Genomic DNA, 22,317 nt, shown 5'->3' on the forward strand with positions numbered 1-22,317 from the left:
GGCGATGCAGAACACTCTGGTATTGGAAGAGCGACAGTCGTTCATCTATGGCAAGTTTTTCACTTGCGTCTCTTGCCGCCTGGCTAACCAGATTCCTCTAGTATATACTTGTGCTTCCCTCCACTGCAATATCATCCTCGCGCTCTACATCACCCACTCGTCACACTCTCCCAAGCCCCTTTCAACTGTCGGCAACACTACCTAGGTAGTTAGCCAAGTCCCGCTACCATCAATACAACCGAGTACTCAAGCATGGGCTGTGGATCCGAACACTACACGCGCTGGAATCGCGTCAGCTTCAAGCATCTCCTCCTACAACATAGGCTAAATAGCATTGTCTCAAGATGGCCCAGCCGGCTACAGCAACATAGGAACCGCCTACATCGCATTAAGGTTTCGGTCGCAAAGCGGAAGGCCCAACGCGCACATGACCTCAAGGTACTGATAATGCGGCGCAGAGTCCGTGCGTGGAAAGTCGCTGTCAGTCAACTCTGGAAGCAGTCTCGCGTTCTAAGACGCCAACATACTGCGGACCGAGACTCTGTCACACCGGAAGACTGGGATCAGCTATTTAAGAAATCTCCTGGCAAGTTGCGCGCCATTTATCAAAAGCCTCATCACAAAGAGAAGTGGCCGAAGGAAGTTCCCTACTTGAGCATGATAGCGCTGGCAAACTACAAGGCGAAGCGGTACCGGCAAGCGCATCGGCCACAAGCCGTTCCGAACTTAAACCTTACGGCGGTAAGGGACCTGCAAGAGAAGCTTTGGCCACGAGTGGGGTGGCCGAAAGAAGACCCGTATTCCAACAACGAGGCACGCGTGGAGTACCGCGAGAGACATTGGCCGCGAGTCAACTTGCCCAGAAGCGTGCAATATCTTGACCTCGCAGCGCGTCTTCCCTACGGGGAGGGTCTTCCACCCGCGAAATGGATTGAGGGCGTGCCGCATGTAGACTACGTCGCGCTCGCTGCCCACATCGGGAAACCAAAAGCAGAAGCCGAGAAGGTAAGGCGAACATCAGGCTCTGGTGCACCGCCATCGCGAGAAACAAGCTGTCACGCTTCACAATCAACAATGTCTCGAAAAGAACGAATGCATACATTGCCCAGGCCCCAATTTGATGATCGCTTCCATGTTGAACTCTTCAAGAAGCGCCAGCAAGATGCAAAGTACCAAGCCGAAGTCGCCATGAACGACGTTGCCATCAAAACTCTGAAGCAGTTCATCAGGCAGCTTGATCAAGTCAAAGTTCTTCTTGAGCGGAGCCGGAAGAATCCTCGTAGCGTTACGGTGAAACAGTGGCAGGATGCTGCAGAAGGTACAGATATCCTTGACACTAATCTTGAAGCTGCGCAGCGAATGGAATTCTCGAGGAGACTTGAGGTAGGTGAGATTCCTGTGGGTACAGGAGGACAGGGGCTTGTAAAGGGGTTCGAGAAGATGCGGAGAGAGTGGTCTGGGAGGTAACGTGTGGATGGTTACTGTCGGTCTCTCAGAGGCATCCACGTGTGAGCTGTCAGACCAATGGTTGGCATTGGTTGCTCGATTATAGCACAGGGTCTCGGGTACTACGTCATCGTCTTGTATCAAGTTGACAGCGACCAGGTCACCGGTGAAACTTAATACGATTTGCCGGCTTGGGCCTACGTAGCTTAATTTATCTGAAGAAAAAACATGCGGAGATATCTGGTCAGGCTGACTTCTTCAACACGTGAATTCGCGATAGCATCACCAAATAAACGCGCTAACATGGCTAGGAAATAGGCCAAGAGAAGATCATGGTCGTTTCAAGATAAACGGCGTGTTTCTTGTGATTGTGATAATCATACGGATCGTGCTAAGAACGATAACACCTATGCTAACAAACATCCAAACGATTTTGAGCGCTTAGTCGGCTTGAAGCCGGTACGAAGGCTGGCATACCTCTGCAGTAGCATGATGCTTCAGTATAATGATCTTCGAAGATGGAATGCGGCTCAATTTTCGGAGCTGATCCCAACCAGGAATAGTTAGTCACGGGCATTCGGCATCCTCCGTAAGCTTATGCCAAGAACAGTGCGCAATCCACGGCTTGCTTGAGTAAGTTACCCGCGTAACCTGTCCTCTGGGGTACGACGTCCCAGCTCCCACGGATCGCGATCGGGAATCTAAGCGGTCCCAAGCGGTCACTGCGGCACGGGAAACGGCTGCGAAGTAATCTATCTCCAGTGAACAGACACCACGGTGCGCCTGAACGTTGAGAACGTGTTGATGAGTACCCGGGAAACAATATAGGCAAGGAACGCATTCTGAAACTGGTTCCCTACAGGGACTCGCATCACATACGATCCTTCCAAGGTTCAGTATGTCTGCCTGCGCAACGGCAACCTCCTTAGCCAAGCTACCTAGGTACCTCACTAATCAGCCTCATGCGTGCGTCTTCACGCTTAGAACCGGGCAAGCCCCATGAGTGCCGCCGAACAAGCGGAGACGAGTATTGAGGCTCTGATGATGTCGTGTTCAGGAATCGCACCGAATGGCTCGTTTTCACGCCATATCTGCAAGGCACACGGACGATCCCTCTCCTTGGCCACACTCCATCGCATGTATCCTCACGCTTGGAGCCAAGGAGTACATGAAAACAATTCACCGGGCGGTCTCAGAAACATGAGGCTTTAGCAAGATAGCAACGAGGATGGCCCGAATAAGATATCTGTATATGCCCCTTGGGTGGTGATCAGCGCAACACTTTGGATATATAAGAGGTTGAGAAGTACTCCTCAATATCCTCATCACGATCATCAAGTCTTCAATCATCACTACAACAGCCTCTTACAATCCACCCGATTTCACTCGCTGAATCACCAACCAACCCTCTTTCAAAATGAAGTTCCAACTCGCTACCGCTCTCCTCGCTGGCACTGCCGCTGCCGTCCCTACCTGGCCTCACCCTCACCCTCACAAGACCAACTGGACTGCCCCCGCTGTTCCTGAGCTCGACAAGCGCGTTGTCGACCCCGTCTCCATCGCCATCATCGGAGGTGTTGTCTCTGGTATTGTCGGTGTTTCCGGCACTGCTGCCCTCAACATCGCTAAGGATGCGATTGACTGGAACGCTGTAAGCCACAACCCCTATAAATCATATCCAGTTCTCAGACTAACTTTCTCACTACTCAGGCCCGTGAGGCTTTCACTCAGGCTACTGTCGCCGAGATGATCAAGCGCGCCGGCCCCGGCGAGGCTGCCGTCTGCTACAACAAGGGCTACGAGGTCACCAAGCCCAACCAGATGCGCGAGCTCTCTTCTGTCCGCTTCAAGTCTGGTGTCCTCAACACCGACTACGACTGCTTCCTCATGTCCGGCCCCGACAACTCCTTCTACAGCCGCGGTGACGGTGGCTACATCAACGTAAGTCACAGCCACGACATATTTCCTCACACATCAGTATGCTAATACCAACTAGCTTGCCATCCAATCCCCCTCCAACTGCAAGTTCGACAGCGCTACCTCCGACCTTTACTGCGCATAGACGATCCTATCGGATCATGAAGTCATCTATACGAATGACCCCGGGATGGATGGATATGGATCACAAGAGTGCTACGTAGTTACCTTCTTACCTTTCTCATACTGTACACATCAATTTGCGAACGTCGCCTGTACATAGTTCGAATTCACTTTTTTACTTTGACAGCTTGTGCCTCAAATGAATTGAAACTTGCCGCTCTAAGAAGAAGTCCTAATGGAAGTTTATTGCCACTAGAGATCGAGATGGAATCGAAATAGTCGCTTAACTGCAAATTGCCGTTGCGAAAATATGCGAACCTGCCAATTGAGGGTCCAAAGTAGATTTTGGATTCTGTTAATCGCGAAGATCTACTGTGGGCGAAGTACTAGACGTAAGCTGAGGAGTATGTCAGATGTAGACAAGTAAGCATGTTTAAAGATGCCACTCCACTTAGAGATGTCTACATGTTTCGCAGTCACTGATAAAGAGTATTCAGTATGCTCGAAGTAGAACACTAGAATGTTTTATTGGGTCTAGGATTTTAACTCACTGCGTCACAAAAGCTATTGGAGGAGGAACTTGACCGCCTTCTGTGCAGTACCAAGATCTTCCCAGCTACGAGAATGCACCTTTTGCCATTCTGAGATAGATCGCGAGGACGATGTGTGAAGTAAAAACTGTGCGCAGCTACTATTGCGTGATGGGCAGGAGGGTGCAGTTTCGAACCACGACGAAGAAGGTAACACTCGAGATCCGTCGAGCTGTATGGGAAACAGAATTATAAACTGATGATATTGATAAAGCAAAGTCAAAAGCGAGACGGTAATAATGCGACAAAATCAATGCATCGACGCACACTTAGGAGAATAAATGTAATAGATGGCGTTCAGGGTAAGTCGATGCAGATGTATCGTGCTTTAATTCTCTTTAGCACTGTCGCGACCCTCTTGCTGCCTCTTTTGATGATCATACTCGAGATATTACTACTTGGTGACCAGTGCATCAACAAGTTGTCCGATCAAGATCTGCGAGCAGTCTTGTGTACTCTACTGCCCATTTTATTATCAAGTGGGAGGGATGAGGTTTAGTCTCTTTACAAGTATACTATTGTATTGCTACTACAGCGTCGTAGAATCTGCTTATGCATCGAATCTATCCATCCACCAGAATCACTACTTCATGAGAGAACAGACACTTCTACGCTGACAAGAAAGCATAGCTACCCTCAGTATGAGAATCCAAGATAACCTTGGAATGGAAACAGATATTAGTAACATCACTGCCGCGTCTGCACGAACAACGGTACCCCACATTGTAGCCTGAACGCACGAATGATAGTGACACATACTTGATCTGTGTTGATTACTCGCAATCGTCGAAGCACATCAGGTCAGCAGCAAGCCTCAGCCTCTCTGTGTACTGCTCAATTCCCGTCGCCGTCAACACTGCGACACGCTCAAAGCAGGAGATCGCCATCGCTTATGCATGTCCACGCCTATCATAGCGCAGCCTCAATCACCACCCGAAGCGAAACCACCTCGGCGAAGTGTCTGTCTCGGCATGGCGATGCTCGAATCGAGTGATTACTATGACCGTCAGCCCGCTTGGGTGCCGAGGTGAAGTTTCCCGGTTATCTCCAGACGGATAAGGTGATCAGCCTAGCAAGTTGCCACGAAGGAGCGGCCCAGTCCGCGCGGTACCGTTCAGGACATCGTTGCGCGGAACCACGGTATTGCCAAGAGTAGTTTAGGTAGTGCATGTCATCTAAGCCGTTTGTCGCCTGCAAGTACCGGACGAGTGGTTGTAGTGCTGAGTCGTGAGGTAGAGAGAAAAGGTGTGGACCGTACAAGCTGAAGAACCCAGCTCGGCATTTCATTACCACCAACCATAATGTCGCAGTCTGCACCCCAAACAATCCAGTTGCAGCACCTCCTACGCGTCTCGTCAACAGTTCAAACGTCTCATACGTGCGGTGCCACCGACAAGCAGCATTCCAGCTCTCCACAAAACACCATTACCAACCGTTCGCTGCGTGCAACACCATGTCGGCAGCGCGCCCTTACCCAAAACAGCAATCGAGGATGCAATGGATTCGTCAAAGGATTCCGGAAGTAAGACGATCCGGATACAAAACAGGATAAAAATGTTTAGTTTTACCGTTTTGGCCCTGTTGGAAGGATTCGTGTGGCGCAGGGCGCGGGAGATCGTGAGGTAGTTGGGACGCAACTTGGTTCGCTGGACGGGCGGATGCAAACCGACCTTGTCTTCTTGCCCAACTGACTCGGAAGAAGCGGACATGCAGCAGGAGGCTGAAGGATTTTCTGCTTCGCGACAAGAATTGGGGGCGTGGAAAATGTGGATTGTGACGCGCTGTCGCTTGCAGGCGCCCATTGTTAACTTTGCCTTGTCTCAAAATGACGACGTAGAGGCCCAAAGCATGAAGCTAAGGCTGGAAAACAGGCCATTTTCGCTTAAGACGGTTGTTCTAGAAGCAGACGCACGACACGCGAAAAGGTTTAGGGTCCTGCATCATCGAGAGGGAGAAAGAAAAACGCATCAAAATACGGCAGCAACGCAACAGCCCAAGGCACCTAATCTGCGTGTAAAGGCAAGGGCAAACTGTCCGAACCAACCTACCAGTCACAGTTACGCGCCCGTTGAACTAGCTTACCAAGTTGTTGGGACCACCCGCTGAGATGACCATGATACCCAATGGCATGATTCTCGTCTACTCCCCCAATGATATCGTACCTCGGTCTTACACTTTGCACGCCCCCTTGCTGATTGCCCTTGCTCTGCCCATTCGCCTCACTCACCCTCAAACTTACCCCAGACATCTACAGCTATCATATCGAGAAATCTGACCGATGCGATATTAGCAGGGGAATGGGATGCAGGGTCCTCGTTCTGCTTTCGTGCGTAAACACGGCCTTCGGCCGATACGTTGACTAAGAGAAACAAGTGTCGGGTTGTCATGGAATTGATTGTACACCCAGGAGGAGGTCCGTGGATGCTTACCGGCTGCAGGATATGAGATGCAGCTGCAGAATCGTGATGTGGGTAGCCATGTGCACGGGCTGGTCGTAGTCTACTCAACGATGACGATGTGGGGTTGGTTGCGGTGAGTTTGCCTATTGACTTGACCAGCGGAAGGCCCTGTCTTATTAGTGATTAGTATCGTATGAGCAACATAAGCTCGGTGCAATGAATGAGATACTGCTTTCGGACTGTTCGACAAGCCGGAAAGAACGTCGGACAGTTTCCTCTGGTACGAAGCCACACGGTACATAGTTATCAGTGCTGTACAAAGCCCCGGCGAGCACTTACACAAAAGGCCATGTTCAGAGTGACATACCGTGTACATTACTTCATCAGCCGGAATTGTCTCCACATCTGCGACGCAAAGAATTTCGCGCCTTCTACTGCAAACGGGCGATGCACAACAGAGTCGTAGATGACGGGTGGCATCGGGCCTAATACAGGGCTCCACTATCCACTATCGCGAACACCGCGACACGCGCAAGCAACTGTACAAACCCAAGGGAAACCGCGCCGCAGTGTGATATCGCGCTTCTGCGTCAAGATTGCCGGCGGATATACACGCACATCTACCTGCCGTCTCCGACTCCCGAGGCGTGAGATAGGATACCTGGGTGGAAGAAATGCACGTTAGGCCAGCGCAACGCTATAAATAAATCAAGTTTAGCGTGGCACAACGGCTTTTGCTGCCTCGTGGCTTAAGGCGGGCAATTTTGGCCTCTGCTCGCTTGCATGCCTAGATGCGTGAGGTTTGAGTGCCCTGCTTGCGTCCGAACCCCGCCGTTGTTTGGTTGGGTGCATGGGGGAGGCCAGGGCCCTTGTCCTTGTGTCAGACAAGACAAGCTGCAAGCCACGGGTGGATGACGCTGGAGATTGGTTCCGGACGGCTGCGGCCCGCGCGACTGACAGATTGGGGAGTATGGTGCGAAATGTGACCGGGAGGTACAGATCCATTCATCTGTAGGAGTATGACACCCTGGTGGGAAGAGAGACAGAGAAACAATGGGGTTGTGAGAACCAGTGCTAGGAGGGGTTTCGCGTGCTTGAGGGTCCTTGAATCGTTTGAAGGAGGTGACGAGACCTGCGCAGCGGCCGGCCGATAACGCAGTCAGACGTTCGCGTGCGCGCCGTGCAACCCTTTAGAAACTCCCTAGAAGCATGCTACAGTAGGCGGCGCTTCCGGGCGTTGGACCCAGGTGCGAGGCCCCGGGTTCGTGTTCAGCTTCTGACGGGCTTCCGAAGGGTGGCACCAGAGAGCACGAGGGGTATGTGCTCGCTGGCTGAGCTATAGCCCTCGCCAACCGGGATTGCCGTGCTGCTCATGTAAGATGGCTGCTGAAGTGTGCAGATGCAGCTCGTGGATGCTGAGGGCAGGGTAGCTGAACGTTTAGCGAGTGAACCTGCGTGGCTGCGTATAGAGGAACGTTGTCCATCTTTCGATAGGGTGTTTTGCCCCAACCCTGTTTGTGTGTGTGGTGTTCATTTCGCTGAGCTGTTCCATGATGCCTAGTCGCGTGTTCGCATCCGTCGACCTGATTGCAGTGATGGAATAGGTGTAGCCCATGCACCGCTTAACTGCGCAATTTAATCAGCAAGTTGCACCTCGTCATTGCGTTACCCCACGTCCAACCCTAAACTGCCGTGTATCATCAACTCACTATATCCGTCTCAATTCTTCCGCCACTCATGACCGCAAGGGTTAATTGTATGACCGTATGTAGACAAGCTTCGTACTTTTACCGTGGCCCTGGGTCTTGGTGTTCGGCGCTGTCAAAGTACCTTAACGGGATTTCGGAACGGACATCGCGTGTCGTGGAAGGTACAACGTAAGGTGGTACTTATGCAACAAGTGCGATGCGTGAGATAGCAGTTTCCACAGCATCGTTGAGAATGGAAGGAAGGTGGTGCTTCTTATCGACCAGTGTGACGAGCTTGACGAGCTGAGCCTGTGGCTATTCTGAGTACTAATGAATGCCTGGGTTCACGTCCGGAATAGTATGCGTTGTGTAGGGGGTACTCCAGTTGTAGGGTTGGAATTCTAATGAAATTGTCAGCGTCACAATAGAAGAAATGATGTATACAAAAGAAATGGTGAATGTTGCGACAGATTCCTGAGAGCTGTCATACAATCAGACAGCAGCTGCACTTGATAACCGAACAGGTGATAGCAGACGCAGACCGTAGCTTGGGCTGATGGGAGACTGAGGAACAAGCGAAAAAGGGAAAGCAAAGTAAAATTGCTGCGAGACTTCGCTGGGGAAAGGTGCATAGATCGATTGTCTGGCATAGCAGAGTCAGACGTACCCCCGTTTTCACGTAGGGCAACACAGCCGTCCTCAGCCAGGAGAACAGCTTGAGGAATGGCATCAAAACGATATACAACGCTGAATCAAGCGAATAGCAAAACAGAGGGATAAACTCTTGTGCACTGTGCAGAGGCGATCATCATTCGCTCCCATGACTGATTTCAGGTTAACCTGATATCCAGCTTAACCACCGGAACTTTTCATGCCTACAAGCGCGCGTATCCAACGGTGAAGGTTTGGAGCCCAAAGCTACACTGCTCATTATCGTTCGATGTCGTGACGAGTCAGTGATGGTCGAAAAGAATAGCGAGTCCGCAAAACAGGATTCTGCAGTGCCTCGAAGTTGCTCGACTCGTCTCCATGATTGGTGCTCGGCGTATTAAGAGAACAAAACGATAAGCTGATAATCCGAAAGCGGTAACCACAGGCTAACAGGCAACATTGTGCTGCATGCAGATCGGCGGTGCCTTCCGGAGAATCCCTCAGGTACTGTCCAGCCAGGATTATGGCTATCGTGTGAAAGGATGCGAAACCGAGCGGATGCCGGTCAACAATAAACCGTGAATGGCTCTACACGGCTTGACAACTCTGCATAGTGTGGGTACATCCTACTCGCACGATGCGCTGTCATTCTCAACGACATAGGGACGTGCAGCGCTGTCTCTGTCAAGAAACGGTGAACGCTCATCCAGCTCTTGCCAACAAAGTGAAGCGATTATCCCTGTACGAGGATCCCATTTGATGCTAGATCATGCCTCTGACGTGAACGGGGCCGACCGTTGACGTTCCTGAACGTCGTGAGTGGTGCCCTGTGTTTGATGAATGCCTTGTGGAAGCATAGGGCAGCAACTGATACAGCAGTGCTGCACTGCAAAGGATTGGATTCGGAAATTCGGCAGTACACGAAAGGGGATGAAAACGTGAGGCGAGGCGGTGCAGTGAATGCCTTGACTGCGAGCCCTACAGAAAACGAAAAAGCAAAGATTATACCCTGATCGCCATGAGCACGCAAGCAGGCTCACGAGTCGTGGATCTCCTTCCGGATGTGGTCATCCGGTCGATCATCAGTGTTGCAGATCATAGCACGCGCACATGGACCTGAAGCAAAGGAACGAGTATGACACCATGGCCGACCTTGGGAGTACAGTAAAGAGGAAGCTTTCTCAAGCGTTGACATTGAGGGTTCGGCGCCGCTCCATGTTGTGCGGGTAGTGGTGCGGCTGCGGGCATTGCATGGCCACGGCCGAACGCGGGATCGGTGGCATAGGTTCATTCAATAGGTACGGAACCAAGTGCCTGGACCGACAGGCCGGTCCTAGTACAAGATTTTGCGTGCACATGCATCCATCACCAAGTGCTAGTATCTCGGCGAGGTCATCCGCATCATGTCTATTGACGATCCCCAAAGGGCTTGGTAAGGTGTCATCGTGATCAACGCCATTAACGTCTCGCCAGACGGTGAAATTCCGAAACAGATGATCGGCCGTCCAGTGCTATTTTCCGTGTGGGCGGGTGATGCAAGTCACGCACATTCCCGGCGAATCATGGAGATGTTGAGAGGCAACAACAAGGTGTGTGTCGGCATGGGCCGAGCGACGAGTCGTACAGGATGCCAACAACCTTGGCTGCTGATTTTGGATAGCAATTGCTGACCAGAATATGGTTTTACTTACTTTTGCAGCCCTTTGAGCGAGGAGAAAGGGGTTTTGGTGGGGCATGCCGATCCGATTCGGCGGCCGCTCAGATCTAAGCTAAACGGCCTTCCCTCGCTGGCGCCGCATCTTGCTTTGGACCAGTCGAGAGGATGCGCCGCAGCAGCGCGCTAACGTGTGCAGATGGAGTCGATGACGAGTCAGAGACGACAATTTACTGCATGAGCTCCTGCGTGAAGACTGCACGGTGGTGTAGTGCCACCACCCCAGAGACTTCTGAAGCATGAGTGCAGCGTGGAATGTAAAATCAAAAGTCGCATGTAGGCCAGGTGCTGAGCTGTGCTGCCACCCATGCGTGGGTGCCTTGTATAGTGAGGCTGGTGCGGGCCACTGCGCGGACAAGTCGATCAGTTTGGCCGCTGGTGTGCCGCTGTCAAATAACCGTGAGCTGCAAACCTCAATTTGAAGACGTTTCGTCAACCGCAACCTGTTTTGGGAAGAGCGGTACGCGCCACCACCAATGGGAGTCCCGGTCGATATGAACAAGCCACGACGGAAGAACAAACGACAGTCGAAGGTGGGTAATGAGTTTCAGAAGATTGACGCAGCGAGTTGGCTTTGTTATTGGCTGAGCGCAGATCATTCGTTAATCTGATCTGTGAGATCGTGGCTGGGTATCCCTGTCTGATCCTATGGAGAGTTATTCGAGGAAATGCAAATCCACACGGGTCTCGCACCCCTTCCTTTGCTGGAGAACTGTTTACGGCAGTGCGTGCTTCCGCAAACCCTGGTCGGATTGTGCCGTCCATGACGATTTATCACTACCAATACGATATTGGGGGCGGGGCAGTCAGACAAGCAAGGTGTGAGCGTACTACTGTTGACTCTAGAACCGTCCTCGGCGATCATATAGTTGCACAGCGCAGGATGTCAAGATGGTAACTTGGTCGACATCGGTCGCCGTTGCTGTGAGGTGCACATCGGGTGCACTATGCGGCGTGTGTTGCGAGACGCTTGGTGATGGAGGCGTAGAGTCACTTGCAGGGAACACGTTGCGAAGGTTTTGCCAATCCGTGGGTCTTTCATCCCCTTCCACCCGCGCACATCCTCTCTTTGTGCCGGCCAAGAGAGAGGGCAATCCTGGCTAGGGGACTTTCGCCGACGACATCCAATATTCCGCGACTCGCAAGAGGGTGACGAGGCGCGCGGAAGGTAGCGCGGAAAGATGCCGCTCTTGCACAGGATGCACTCTGGCATCGGGAGCAGTTGCAGCGTCGACATGGATATAGACCAAGGGCCGAGCATCTTCGGTCGAGGTCATATGGAAGACATGACACGAAAGCGTGCTAGCCATGGCAAAATGCTGTGTCTGCAAATTGTCCTGCTCAGACATTGCAGCGAACACGGCAGGAGCCACACCTCAGTGTTGGAACCACCGTTCGTCCCACAGGACGGGATGCTGCGCGGCATGGTTGAGGATGGGCAGGCGTATAGCTGCGGCAGACGTACGAAGCAGCCAACCACGATGGGCAGCGAGCTAGGATTTCAGATTCCATCGACCAAGCGGAAGACCCCGCGCGGTGCTCCGAGGAACAGAAGGGGTAGAGGGTCATGGATGACATTCGGTGGTACATGGTTTGGCGATTAGGCGACTCAGGCAGGGCGCTCTCAAGACAAACAGCCGTTGCGCGAATCCGAACGCGAAAGACAGGCCTGCGTGTTTGGCGAGAGTTTGTTACTACGATCGCTCACGACCCTGGTCAAGACGGGGGTGCTGAATCAGCGGCGGGCCACACGTCTGCGTGCATGTAGCAGAATTGCAAATGCAACGCATGGAATTGTCATTCGTTCGTCGAAATTGCGGGCTCGGAAGCGATCGGCGACGGCGACCGTTGAGTCCTGCAGGCGATTTGAAGCGAACGTATGGATGGCAAGGGCAGATTGGACAAATAAAGTCGTCGGGTGAACGGCGAGGTTGCTGCATTGGAGCGCATGTGCAGCAGAAAGCGGCTGAGGCTCAGCGAAACAAAGCACCCACTCGGCCGGATGCTGTGCGTCCCGTGAACGCTAGGCCTCGCAACTGGGACGCGCTAGGCCGCTAACGGTAAGAGCGATGAAACCCCCGGATCTGATGCATCAGCCACGCCTGCGCCGCATGCGACGGACAAGGAATGGCGAGACCTCGGTCTATCCGAACGCAACCAAGCCCTGGTGCTGGGTGAGGGAACAGAGTTGGAACCATGTCGCGTGGGGTGTGCAGCAGTCTGGACGAGGCTGTCTCTATTCTGCGCGGCGCCGACATGGGTGACTCGCGATATAGCCTTCAGCAGCGGTATCAGATTGAGTACATGTACAGTGTCCCCACCGATGGCGTAATAGGTCGACGTCGGGCTGGGGATAAATGGAGAAAGTTGGGCGACGGACAGCCTCACTCGCTGCCCTCGAGGGTCTCGTTGCAGCGTGCAGGACGATCGAGATAATAGCGTCACGGTATAACCAAGATACCCGCAGCAGGTTGCGATCGCCCTAGTGGGTGACTTCGGCGACGATAGAATGGGAGCGAGAGTGACGATGTGTTTTGGCCAGCAACGGTTTTGCCCATCCCAAAGCGTGCACGAGTGGCCTCCGAGGCTGCCGAAAAGGGCTGGAGCGCAAATCGAGGGCTACTGTACTAGCTGGCAATATTCCAAATGCCACGGCAGGCGCTCACTGGTGCAGGCTATCCAGTTGAGCGGGCTCGCTACTTTTCGCTACTGTCCCGCCGGCAGATCACTCCAGCCCACCAACGGCCGCCAGCAGACACCCTCAACACCACCCCAGCGCGGCCAGAGACACGCGCCTCAGGAAACAGGTTGTGTGTCGCACTCGCCAGAAAATAGAACACCAGAAACACGCCCAGTTCGATGTGAGTGCACCGCGCTAGCCTCGGGAGAACGACAGGCCCGAAAAGGAGACGTCGTGATGCCAAGCGCACCTCGCCGACCTCGTGTCCTCCAATGTGAGGGCCGGTGACGATCACACTACTCGCGCCCGGTCCGCACCCAGCACCAGCACCCGTTTGATCGACGCCCAAGTGCTGACTGCAACGTGCATCGTGCGGCGCTGGAGAGGCCTGCCTCGTGTCGACGGCCGGCCTGCTCGAGACACCAGTTCAGCGCAGTTTGCCATGGGGAAACGGCATCACGAAGACATGTAGACCCCGTTGCTTGACACTGCAAACCCAACATGTCCATCATGGCTGTCAGGCAAGGGCGACAAGCGCGCCAGAGGGCCCAAGGCGCATGTCCGGCCTTCCTGAACCAGGGTGACGGTACACAGAGCTTGTCATGATGGGGACCACGTCGAGCCCACTGGAGCATCCTGGATGCCGCTGAGGCTGGCTGGCTGAGGCTGCTGCTCAACCCTACGGCGGTCGATATGTTTGGTTTTACTGTGGGCAGGGGCTGTCCAAGTATCGCGCCGAGTGGGGGTATCTTTGACTGTCTCCATGGTGTCTTCTGAATCCCACCGGCCTTGCTGCTAGCGTGCACCATCATGAATCGACAACGAAACGGCCAGGGGCCCCAGCGAATGCGACCATTTCGCGCGAGCGGTGGGCCGCTGGCGGGGACGAGCGCGCTGTCGGCGGCCAGGGAGCGTCGCAGGGGGGAGCACTTCACTACGCTTGTTTCCAGGGTGGTAATGCGAGCTGGGCGCAACGCTTGCTTTTTCTGCCGTCCCAAGTCGGCGCCGGGCGAGCGCCATACGCCATGCCACGATGTGATACAGGGTACTTGTCGAATCCGACGATCTGGCACCTAACCAGGTCCATCGCTGCTTGTGTGCGTCGTCGACAACGATTACATTAGCCCTCTGCTGCTCAGGGCCCAGCTAGTCGCTCAGAGCGCCGCATGACGCCCCAGCGCTCTCCGTCCACCATCTCACCAGTGCCTTAGCCGCATCGTCTGAAAAGCAGAATCCTCGCTCACATCTGCCCGTCCCGAACAAGTCAATAGCTCCTCGACCGCCTTGGCGTCCAAGTGTCCTGACTACTCCTCCCCGCGCCCGTCGTGATATATACCAGTGCCCGCCTCTACCACGTTACCGTTGGCTCGTCTAACAACGTCAACCATCATTCAACTTCCCCTCTACCATACAACAATCGACACTGACACTTTGCTCTGTGCTTCTCATCCGCACAATCAGGTACGTCTTACCCTCACTCATCACCTCTCCTTGTCATCGGCTGCATTTGTTGTACCGTGCTCTCAGCACTACTACTGTTCAGCCTGCGCTGCATCCCAACTATACCTACTGTCATTCATTGCATTTGATCACCAAATGTTCTGAGATAGTCTTGGTTGCACTCCTCGCCTGCCCCATTCTAATGATGTACGCAAAACTAACCCACGATGCAGCACATCCCCACACTTTGCAACAGTTCAAGCCCAACCAACATCTTGATCTCCCTGATCATCTAGCCATAATCGAGGAGTCTGACCTTGAACGTGCTCACCGTCCGCCGCATTCATACCAGCGCGGACCCAATACCTCACTTCAACCCTGTGTCGCTCCTTCCCTCTCAGAAGAGTTCGACATGGTTGCCCACAGACGCGGCCCTTGGTCGCAGCACGAGGATCAGTGGCTCGTTAACCTCGTCGCCCGTAATGGACCTCACAACTGGGTACGCATCTCACAGGAGATTGGCTCCCGGTCACCAAAGCAATGCAGAGAGCGCTACCACCAGAACCTGAAGCCAACACTGAACCATGATCCCATCACCGGAGAAGAGGGGGAGCTGATTGAGAAGATGGTCGCTGAGATGGGCAAGAGGTGGGCGGAGATTGCAAGGCGGTTAAAGGGACGCAGCGACAACGCAGTCAAGAACTGGTGGAATGGTGGCCAGAACCGCCGCAAGCGCAACCCTGAGCGTCCTGAACAAAGATCCCGAGAGCACATGCACCATCCCCAGACTGGCTACCACTACCCAACACCCCACAGCCAGGCTCATCACGAGGAGCACCGGATGTCTTCATACCACGACTCACACAGGTCCTCTCTCAACATTCCAACCAACTCTCCACATGCACTCAAGCTGCCCCAGCCCCAGCGTTTCGAGCCATACCCCGGATCGCGCCCGCAGCCTCTTGACATCTCAGCCTATGGAGCATCCGCCACAGTACGAGCACGAGGATTCGAGACACCCATGCCCTCGCCTTCTGGCTACTCCATCGTATCTGCTGATGGCGCTCCTTCCCTGATCACCGACACTGGCTCAGAGTCGCGCTCGCCTCGTGGCGCAGCTTCCCCTCTCGACATCACACTTGCTCCATTAGTTGGTAGCAGGGAAGAGCGCAAAAGCTCTTCCACCCGCTACTTGCCTACCACCGGCTTTGCGCCCGAAGACGACTCCTCATACGACCTGCACAGGAGACGCGGCTCATTACAACTCCCGCCGCTCCACCGCAGTGAAGCCTCTGCGCCCAAGCCTGCGCCTGCCTTCCGGGAGCCCAACTACGAGCGACCACAACCACCGCGACTGCTCACTCAGCCTACCCCTCAGCTCACACATCACCACTCTATGCCTCAGTCTGCGCCGACTAGTGTGCCCCAACGAGCGTTGCCCCCTTTCCATTCGCTCGCAGAGCCGACACTCTCGGTCCCTCAGTCCTCGAGCGCAAGCACCAGTCCAGCTGCGCGACAACTACCGTCACCCTACGTGCTGCCATCTGTTCCAGCGGAAGTCAGAAGTGCGCCCGTCTCACCAAAGGACAGGATGTCGCTGCGAAACATCATGTAGCTGTCTATCATGTTTCACGTTGTTCACCATACCCCTTCTTGTCTATACGTCGCATGTTTCAAACAACCTACTTCTATTAATGGCCGATGTTCAATGATCGACACCTTGCTTGTTACAAAGCTTTTCAACCTTGTCTACTCTGGTTTTGCATGCACCTAAAAAGGGAAACATTGTACACGACTCTCAGGATACCCCATGTAGCATCTCTGTTCATGTGTCACGGTTGGGAGGCACATTATTTTGTTTCTATTCTGGCTTGTCTGAGCCAGGTAGCGTCGCCTATGTCGAAGTCCGACACACTACGGCGTTTCTCCATTTGGACCCAGGGAGGTCTTACTGTACACTGCGACAATTAGTCGCCAGTAATAATACCCAGCAGTGCGACAGCACCCGCAAGCGTCTACACCGATGCCAATCAAAAACAATACACTATAACAAATTATGACCTTGTGAACAAACTTCAATCATCACACGATTCCTTAGTGACTCCCAGTACCAAGTTCCCTCACTTGAACGCCTGACGGGGTACAACAAGGAGTTCCCACACTGAACAGCGATCGCCGAACACTAAGTTCCAGGTTTCTAAACGCTTCAAGGCGAGAGCTCACCGCTCCAATGACATCTCGACTGCTTGTGGTACCCACTCGTGACAGATACTCACAATCGTCCGCGATAGCCACCACGCTGAAAACCCCTCTCCACACCTCAACGTACGCATGGAGCGATCTCGCCGCGATCCCGATCAGTCCACGCAGTCGTACCCGTCGCAGCTTCTGCAGTGTCGCCTACACCGTCTCCTTATTGGACTGGACCCACACAGCTGACGAACAATAACTTCTTCTAAAATGACTGATTGGTCGCTCCTTTTCCTAACACTGCCACCAATAGTGGCCGAGGTGGGGCTCTGGACCGCTGAGCAAGAATCTGTCACCCGTGATACCTGCGACATGAAGATGTGCTTCGGCACTTCTGGAAACATGTCCCCAGGGATTCCCTGGGATGGACGTATACCACGATAGCAATCCGTGACGGAGGCAATAGTTTCGGAAGACTTCCCCATGCCACACTTACTTTGCAGCTGTGGAAATTACGAACTGTCCACGCACCTCCAGTTTGTACGCACAGATACGCCCACCGTGATCTCCTCGCTCTAGCTGTGTTCACGAATCATACACTCAATCCCGCCCGGTGCGGTACGGTCGCTCTGGCCCCCTACCACCGCACATCCGAGCGAATCGCATCTTTTGTATTTCACGATTCAACGTCCTCGGTATGATCGTTGAGCCGTCCATGTCAACGTTCCAATCGGCCAACGCACTACACCCAGGGTCGGCGACTAGAAAAACACTGAAAACAAGACACTGGGACTTCGATCATGCGGCTACTGGTGACCTTACCGCTTACGGCTATTAGACTTTGATCTACGCTCTAGTGCGCGACGGCTCGCGAGATTCGCGACTAGCGCATATCTCCATGTCCGCAATGGTGCAAGGAGCGTTGGAAAGACACGGGCATTTTGTGCATATGGCATAGTTCAAACTCTGGTACCCTAATGTGGACACAGAAGGTCTAATCGATAGCGTCTTTCGAACTCTGGTACCGGGTGGGCGCCGTCGAGAGGATGTCGCCGTTCAATCCCATAGTCTACCGCCCTTCCCTGTGATGCTAAGGACAACGCCGTCGCTGAGCCGTTGGTGGAAGGTCGCCGTCCTCGAGAGGGAGTATTTCAGTTTCCAGTCCCTCGGGTCCGTGATCCATCGGCTTTGGTTCAGGCCCATACATGTCACAATGCGACTTCATCGGTACCAGGGACGGCGGTATTGTGGGACATCGGATTCGCTTCTGTTCGGGGGCGAGTAGACGCATGCACATCCCCATTTACCGTTCAACGTTGAACGGTACGGTTACGATAGTCCGGCGTAACTCGGTCCTGAGCATGTTTCTTTTTACGAACAACATCATCAGGGGACTCGATGAGGCCCTTCTGACGGTGGGTTCCTGCGTGTGAATGTCGTGATCCCTTCGATCTGCACAAGCATCACAACGTCGTCCTCTAGCGTAGATCGTGCCGGACCTCCTCCGCCTCAAGTCTGTGGCTCGTGGCGGGGCTACCAACCGGTCGAACTTATGACATGTGCATGCAGCTCAGATGGTGAAACCTTTTTCCTATGTCCAGGATCGCATGTCTAGCTTTGAGGTAGTAGTTATGCACGAAACGCGTCGCTTTCACAACCGCACTACATATGTAGGGGTATGCAGGACTGTCAGAGTCAATCAGACGGGTGTCAGACCAAGACCCTCGTAACCAGACTTCGAGCTGCTCGGCACGCTCGGTTACCTTCTGATGGCCTCGGTGAAACGCGCACGGGAAGCGGTTGCGTCAACAGTCTTGTGGAGTCACTGGGTCCAGGCGAAACCTCGTTTGTTTGTGTGCATACGCAGTGAAGACGTTAGACGTCAAACAACTGTGGATATCCCCGCGGACGTGCGGAACTGTTGCAACAGCTGGAGCCGTGGTTTCTGCTTTTGCCGATACTGGGGCTCGCGTCGGTTTCGGCTTCGGCGACTGCGAATGTGTTGACACTGCGGAATGATCGCCGCCTCCTGTGGCAGTGTACGCACTTTCCAGATGGAGACCTCTCGATGCAACGATACCATCTTGCTATGCCAAACACAGAGTTCGCAGGTGTCGCTATGTCAGACTTGCTTGCAACTTGCTTCTCCATCCTGTCAGGAGGCAGAAGTGCACCTGCCGCATCAGCGGCTTGCGTTGCATCCTTCCAAGACCCCCATGCCTGGAGCCTTCTATTCGTTTATTCGTTCACCTCATTGGCAAAGGTGCAGAAATTTTCCGGAGTCACCGCTCCGACTCTCTCGGCTTTACCGTGGGCAACGCTGCTTCGACCGCCTACAGCTAGCGGACCTTTTACCACAACAGCAACGTTGCATCCGCAGCCAGGAGACATCCCGTGTAAAACTGGGTCGTAATAGCAGTACCTCATCATCTCCTGCAGCGGCCCTTTTTCTCCCGTTTAATGTACTCGTGGCAATCTGTGCTGTAAGCGTCAGCGTGCGCCGCATACCTGCATTACTCCCAGTGACCTGCGGCAAGCTTTTCGCAACCTTCCATGCGCTCCCAACGCATTGTCCGCTTTCCCTCGCGCCGCAGACCTGCATATCATCCAGCCGGCAAGCTCTTTCAACATTTTTTCGGACGTCGATCAAGGTCGTACAGAGCAGTGAGACACGAGCTCTCGCTTACAGGCGGTAGGTAGCGAGTTGCCAGCAACGCGGGTTCGGTATTGTGTAAGCCTAGCTATAACGCCCGTATTAAGCGTATGTGCGAGGCTTGTACTCATCCTTCTCTAATCTTCGGGAACAATATGCGGAACACCTGGACTATATCAAGGGTAAACAGTGATACCCCATATCCCCCACTCGTTCTGCAAACGACCCGGTGCTTAATCGTGATGCAAGCCACCGGACGTTTTGCTGGAATCGTCGCTGGCAAATTGCAGTCTTGGTGTTTTGAACGGTGAGTTTGACGATGCGAATCGTCATCATTGGCCAGTCGAGTTTTAGCCGGAAGGGGATTGGTGGGAAAACTAGCGGGTTGCCACGTGATGCCGTTGGTCCGTCGCGGTCGCGCATCCAGCCCTGCAGATCCCAACGACATCCTACCCATCAACACCTGCATCTGCATATACGAACACTCCACGTTGTATCCTGTTTCTAAACATATCTTATCGCGTTCCCTGCTTACGGGTGTCGTTCATCCCTTCCGTTGCACGCGAGGTGTGAGCCACGTGTTTACGGTGCTGGTCCCCGGGTTCGCCAGCGGGAATGTCGGCTAACAAGTTGTATAACCCGGATCAGAGCGCTGTGAACACGCGTTGGATAGAGCCCTGGACTGAGGCATTCAGAGTAAGTGTCAGCTGTCTGCACTCCGTGCATTCATCAGTGAAGTAGTCGCACGGTGTTGGGGTTGTGTTCCATCACACGTCCATGCGCGGTCTTCGTGGCACCATTCCAGATCCGTCGGCTCATGCTCGACGTACGCAGTATCAGCGAACAGAATCGCTGACTGATGGTAGGCACAACGAGATGTAGGGCTTCAACTTCCCATCAACTTCCATACTACGCCAGCTGTATCGTTAGCTCAAGCCTGCTTCACGAATAACCAGTACGAACATAATGCTTTCCAAAAGTGCTTCTCAAACTTGTTAGCTGTCGGCTTTCGACAATTCACAGTCGATACTTACTGGGATCCGCTACGTTCAGTATGGAGTCTATGTCCAGTGGAGTTACCCCAGTCGAATGAAGACAGCTCAGATGAGGGTGCTTTACCAGTGGCGACGGGACCAACAGTGGTGCCTACAACTAATAGATTGAGTGCGGATACTCCTCTATCTACACTGGAAATTCCTCCGCAGCTTGGAAAACGCCAGGAGACGTTGACATCGGCTCCTGCGTCTGCAGAGTCATCATCAGGCTCGACAAACGCGGTATCATCTACCCCATCTTCGTCTTCTACATCGTCGACGAGTGCAGCAACGCCGACCATAGTCGACTTCCCCACCCCCAATGGACCACCGCTCCTACAAATCGGGAGCTATAATTGTACATCTCTGATGACGCTGGATTTGCTCACGGGTATCATAGAGGACTTTCTCGAGATTACAGCCACTACGACTGATGCTGAGATAACCATGTTCACGTTCAACGTGCATGCTGCCTCGTCCATCACCGATCCGGACGCCCCAGCACCGAACCTTGCGCAAGACCAGCTTCCTGAAGACGGGCAACTCCTTAGTGATGTGTTGCAGGGTAATCTTTCCGATAACACCCTTACGCCAAACGCCTTGGGTGACCAACGCGCAAACTTGAACAGCTCGTGGTATGACGTTGATTGGTCTAACCGCCCATTGATTGGTTACTACGATGACTCCAAAAATGCCGATGGACAGCTGTTCACACAAAGTGGATGGCCTACAGAAGCTTTCATGGAGTTCAAGCAGCTACGTCGGGTTGTCGTTAGTTACAGCACAATCGATCCGCAAATGGACAAGTACAACTTCGGACCAGATCTCGAATACGTTTTCCCTCCCGGAACTATCATCGACGAGCAGTCAGTATCGGTAGGCTCCGATGGGCGTGTAACTTCTGGATGCTTGTTTGCGTCTTCCGACAACACCTTGACTTCAACAAGAAACTCGTCTTGGGCTCTCGCTGATGCACCATCGCTTGATATTAGCGCGACGCCGGACTTTCAGTCAACTATACCTTCCATTACCAATCTTACCGCCTGCGGCATCACACCGTTCCTCAATCAAACCCTCGCAAACACAACTGCAGACAAGAATCCTTTACCCTACGCCGCATACGTACACTCAACACTATGGACCTTCGCACCTGGCCAGCCTCTCAATTCCTCTGGAGAAGGCGACGACACAAACGACAACCGCTGCGTAGTCATGATGAAGTCGCCATATCCACAGCGCTGGCGCATAGAAGACTGCAACCAACGCCATCGCGTGGCCTGTCACGATCCACGACAACCCTACAATTGGCGTGTATCGGACGACTCAACCTACTACGCGAACGCTGAGGGCTATTGTCAGGATCCATATCAGTTCAGCGTACCTCACACCGCGCTGGAAAACTCACATCTCTATTCTGCCTGGCAAGCTGCCGCTCCTAATGAAGATGCGCTGTACATCAACATGAACAGTCTGAGTGTGCCGGATTGCTGGGTCATTGGACTCAATGCAACGTGTCCATATCTTCCTACTACTGACACCAACCGTACGCGTATTGTCGTTGTGCCGACAGTTGCGGCTGTAATTATCTTCTTGTTGGCTGTGCTTACCTTTTTCATCAAATGTGCAGCGAACCGGAGAGAGAACAAGAGAGGAAGAAAGAGAAGATTAGTCGACGGTTGGGAGTACGAGGGTGTTCCTAGTTGAAGTGAAATGGCTTTTGGCATGCCGCCAGGTTTGGCGGTGAGAATACATGTAATGTTTTACTTGGCCGCGCATAGGTTGAGGCTTTGCT

At 53.3% G+C, this 22,317-nt stretch overlaps 4 protein-coding genes across 4 annotated transcripts; all 4 read left to right on the forward strand.

The window, feature by feature from the left end:
• Positions 1 to 427: 427 nt before the first annotated feature.
• Positions 428 to 1,467, forward strand: J4E86_004157 (uncharacterized protein; the record flags this gene model as incomplete). Its single annotated transcript, XM_051444701.1, has 2 exons — positions 428 to 438; positions 459 to 1,467. 2 exons carry the CDS (start codon positions 428 to 430, stop codon positions 1,465 to 1,467), a joined length of 1,020 nt encoding a protein of 339 aa, XP_051304326.1.
• A 1,396-nt stretch (positions 1,468 to 2,863) lies between these two features.
• J4E86_004158 (uncharacterized protein) lies at positions 2,864 to 3,508 on the forward strand (the record flags this gene model as incomplete). The annotated part of the gene is made up of 3 exons (XM_051444702.1): positions 2,864 to 3,097; positions 3,157 to 3,387; positions 3,443 to 3,508. 3 exons carry the CDS (start codon positions 2,864 to 2,866, stop codon positions 3,506 to 3,508), a joined length of 531 nt encoding a protein of 176 aa, XP_051304327.1.
• An 11,342-nt stretch (positions 3,509 to 14,850) lies between these two features.
• J4E86_004159 (uncharacterized protein) lies at positions 14,851 to 16,263 on the forward strand (the record flags this gene model as incomplete). The annotated part of the gene is made up of 1 exon (XM_051444703.1): positions 14,851 to 16,263. The coding sequence occupies one exon, from the start codon at positions 14,851 to 14,853 to the stop codon at positions 16,261 to 16,263; it is 1,413 nt and encodes a 470-aa protein (XP_051304328.1).
• A 4,631-nt stretch (positions 16,264 to 20,894) lies between these two features.
• J4E86_004160 (uncharacterized protein) lies at positions 20,895 to 22,229 on the forward strand (the record flags this gene model as incomplete). The annotated part of the gene is made up of 1 exon (XM_051444704.1): positions 20,895 to 22,229. One exon carries the CDS (start codon positions 20,895 to 20,897, stop codon positions 22,227 to 22,229), a length of 1,335 nt encoding a protein of 444 aa, XP_051304329.1.
• Positions 22,230 to 22,317: the final 88 nt, after the last annotated feature.

This window comes from Alternaria arbusti (assembly GCF_024043155.1).
Source record: "Alternaria arbusti strain BMP 1465 chromosome Unknown scaffold_4, whole genome shotgun sequence".
Classification (NCBI taxonomy): domain Eukaryota; kingdom Fungi; phylum Ascomycota; class Dothideomycetes; order Pleosporales; family Pleosporaceae; genus Alternaria; species Alternaria arbusti.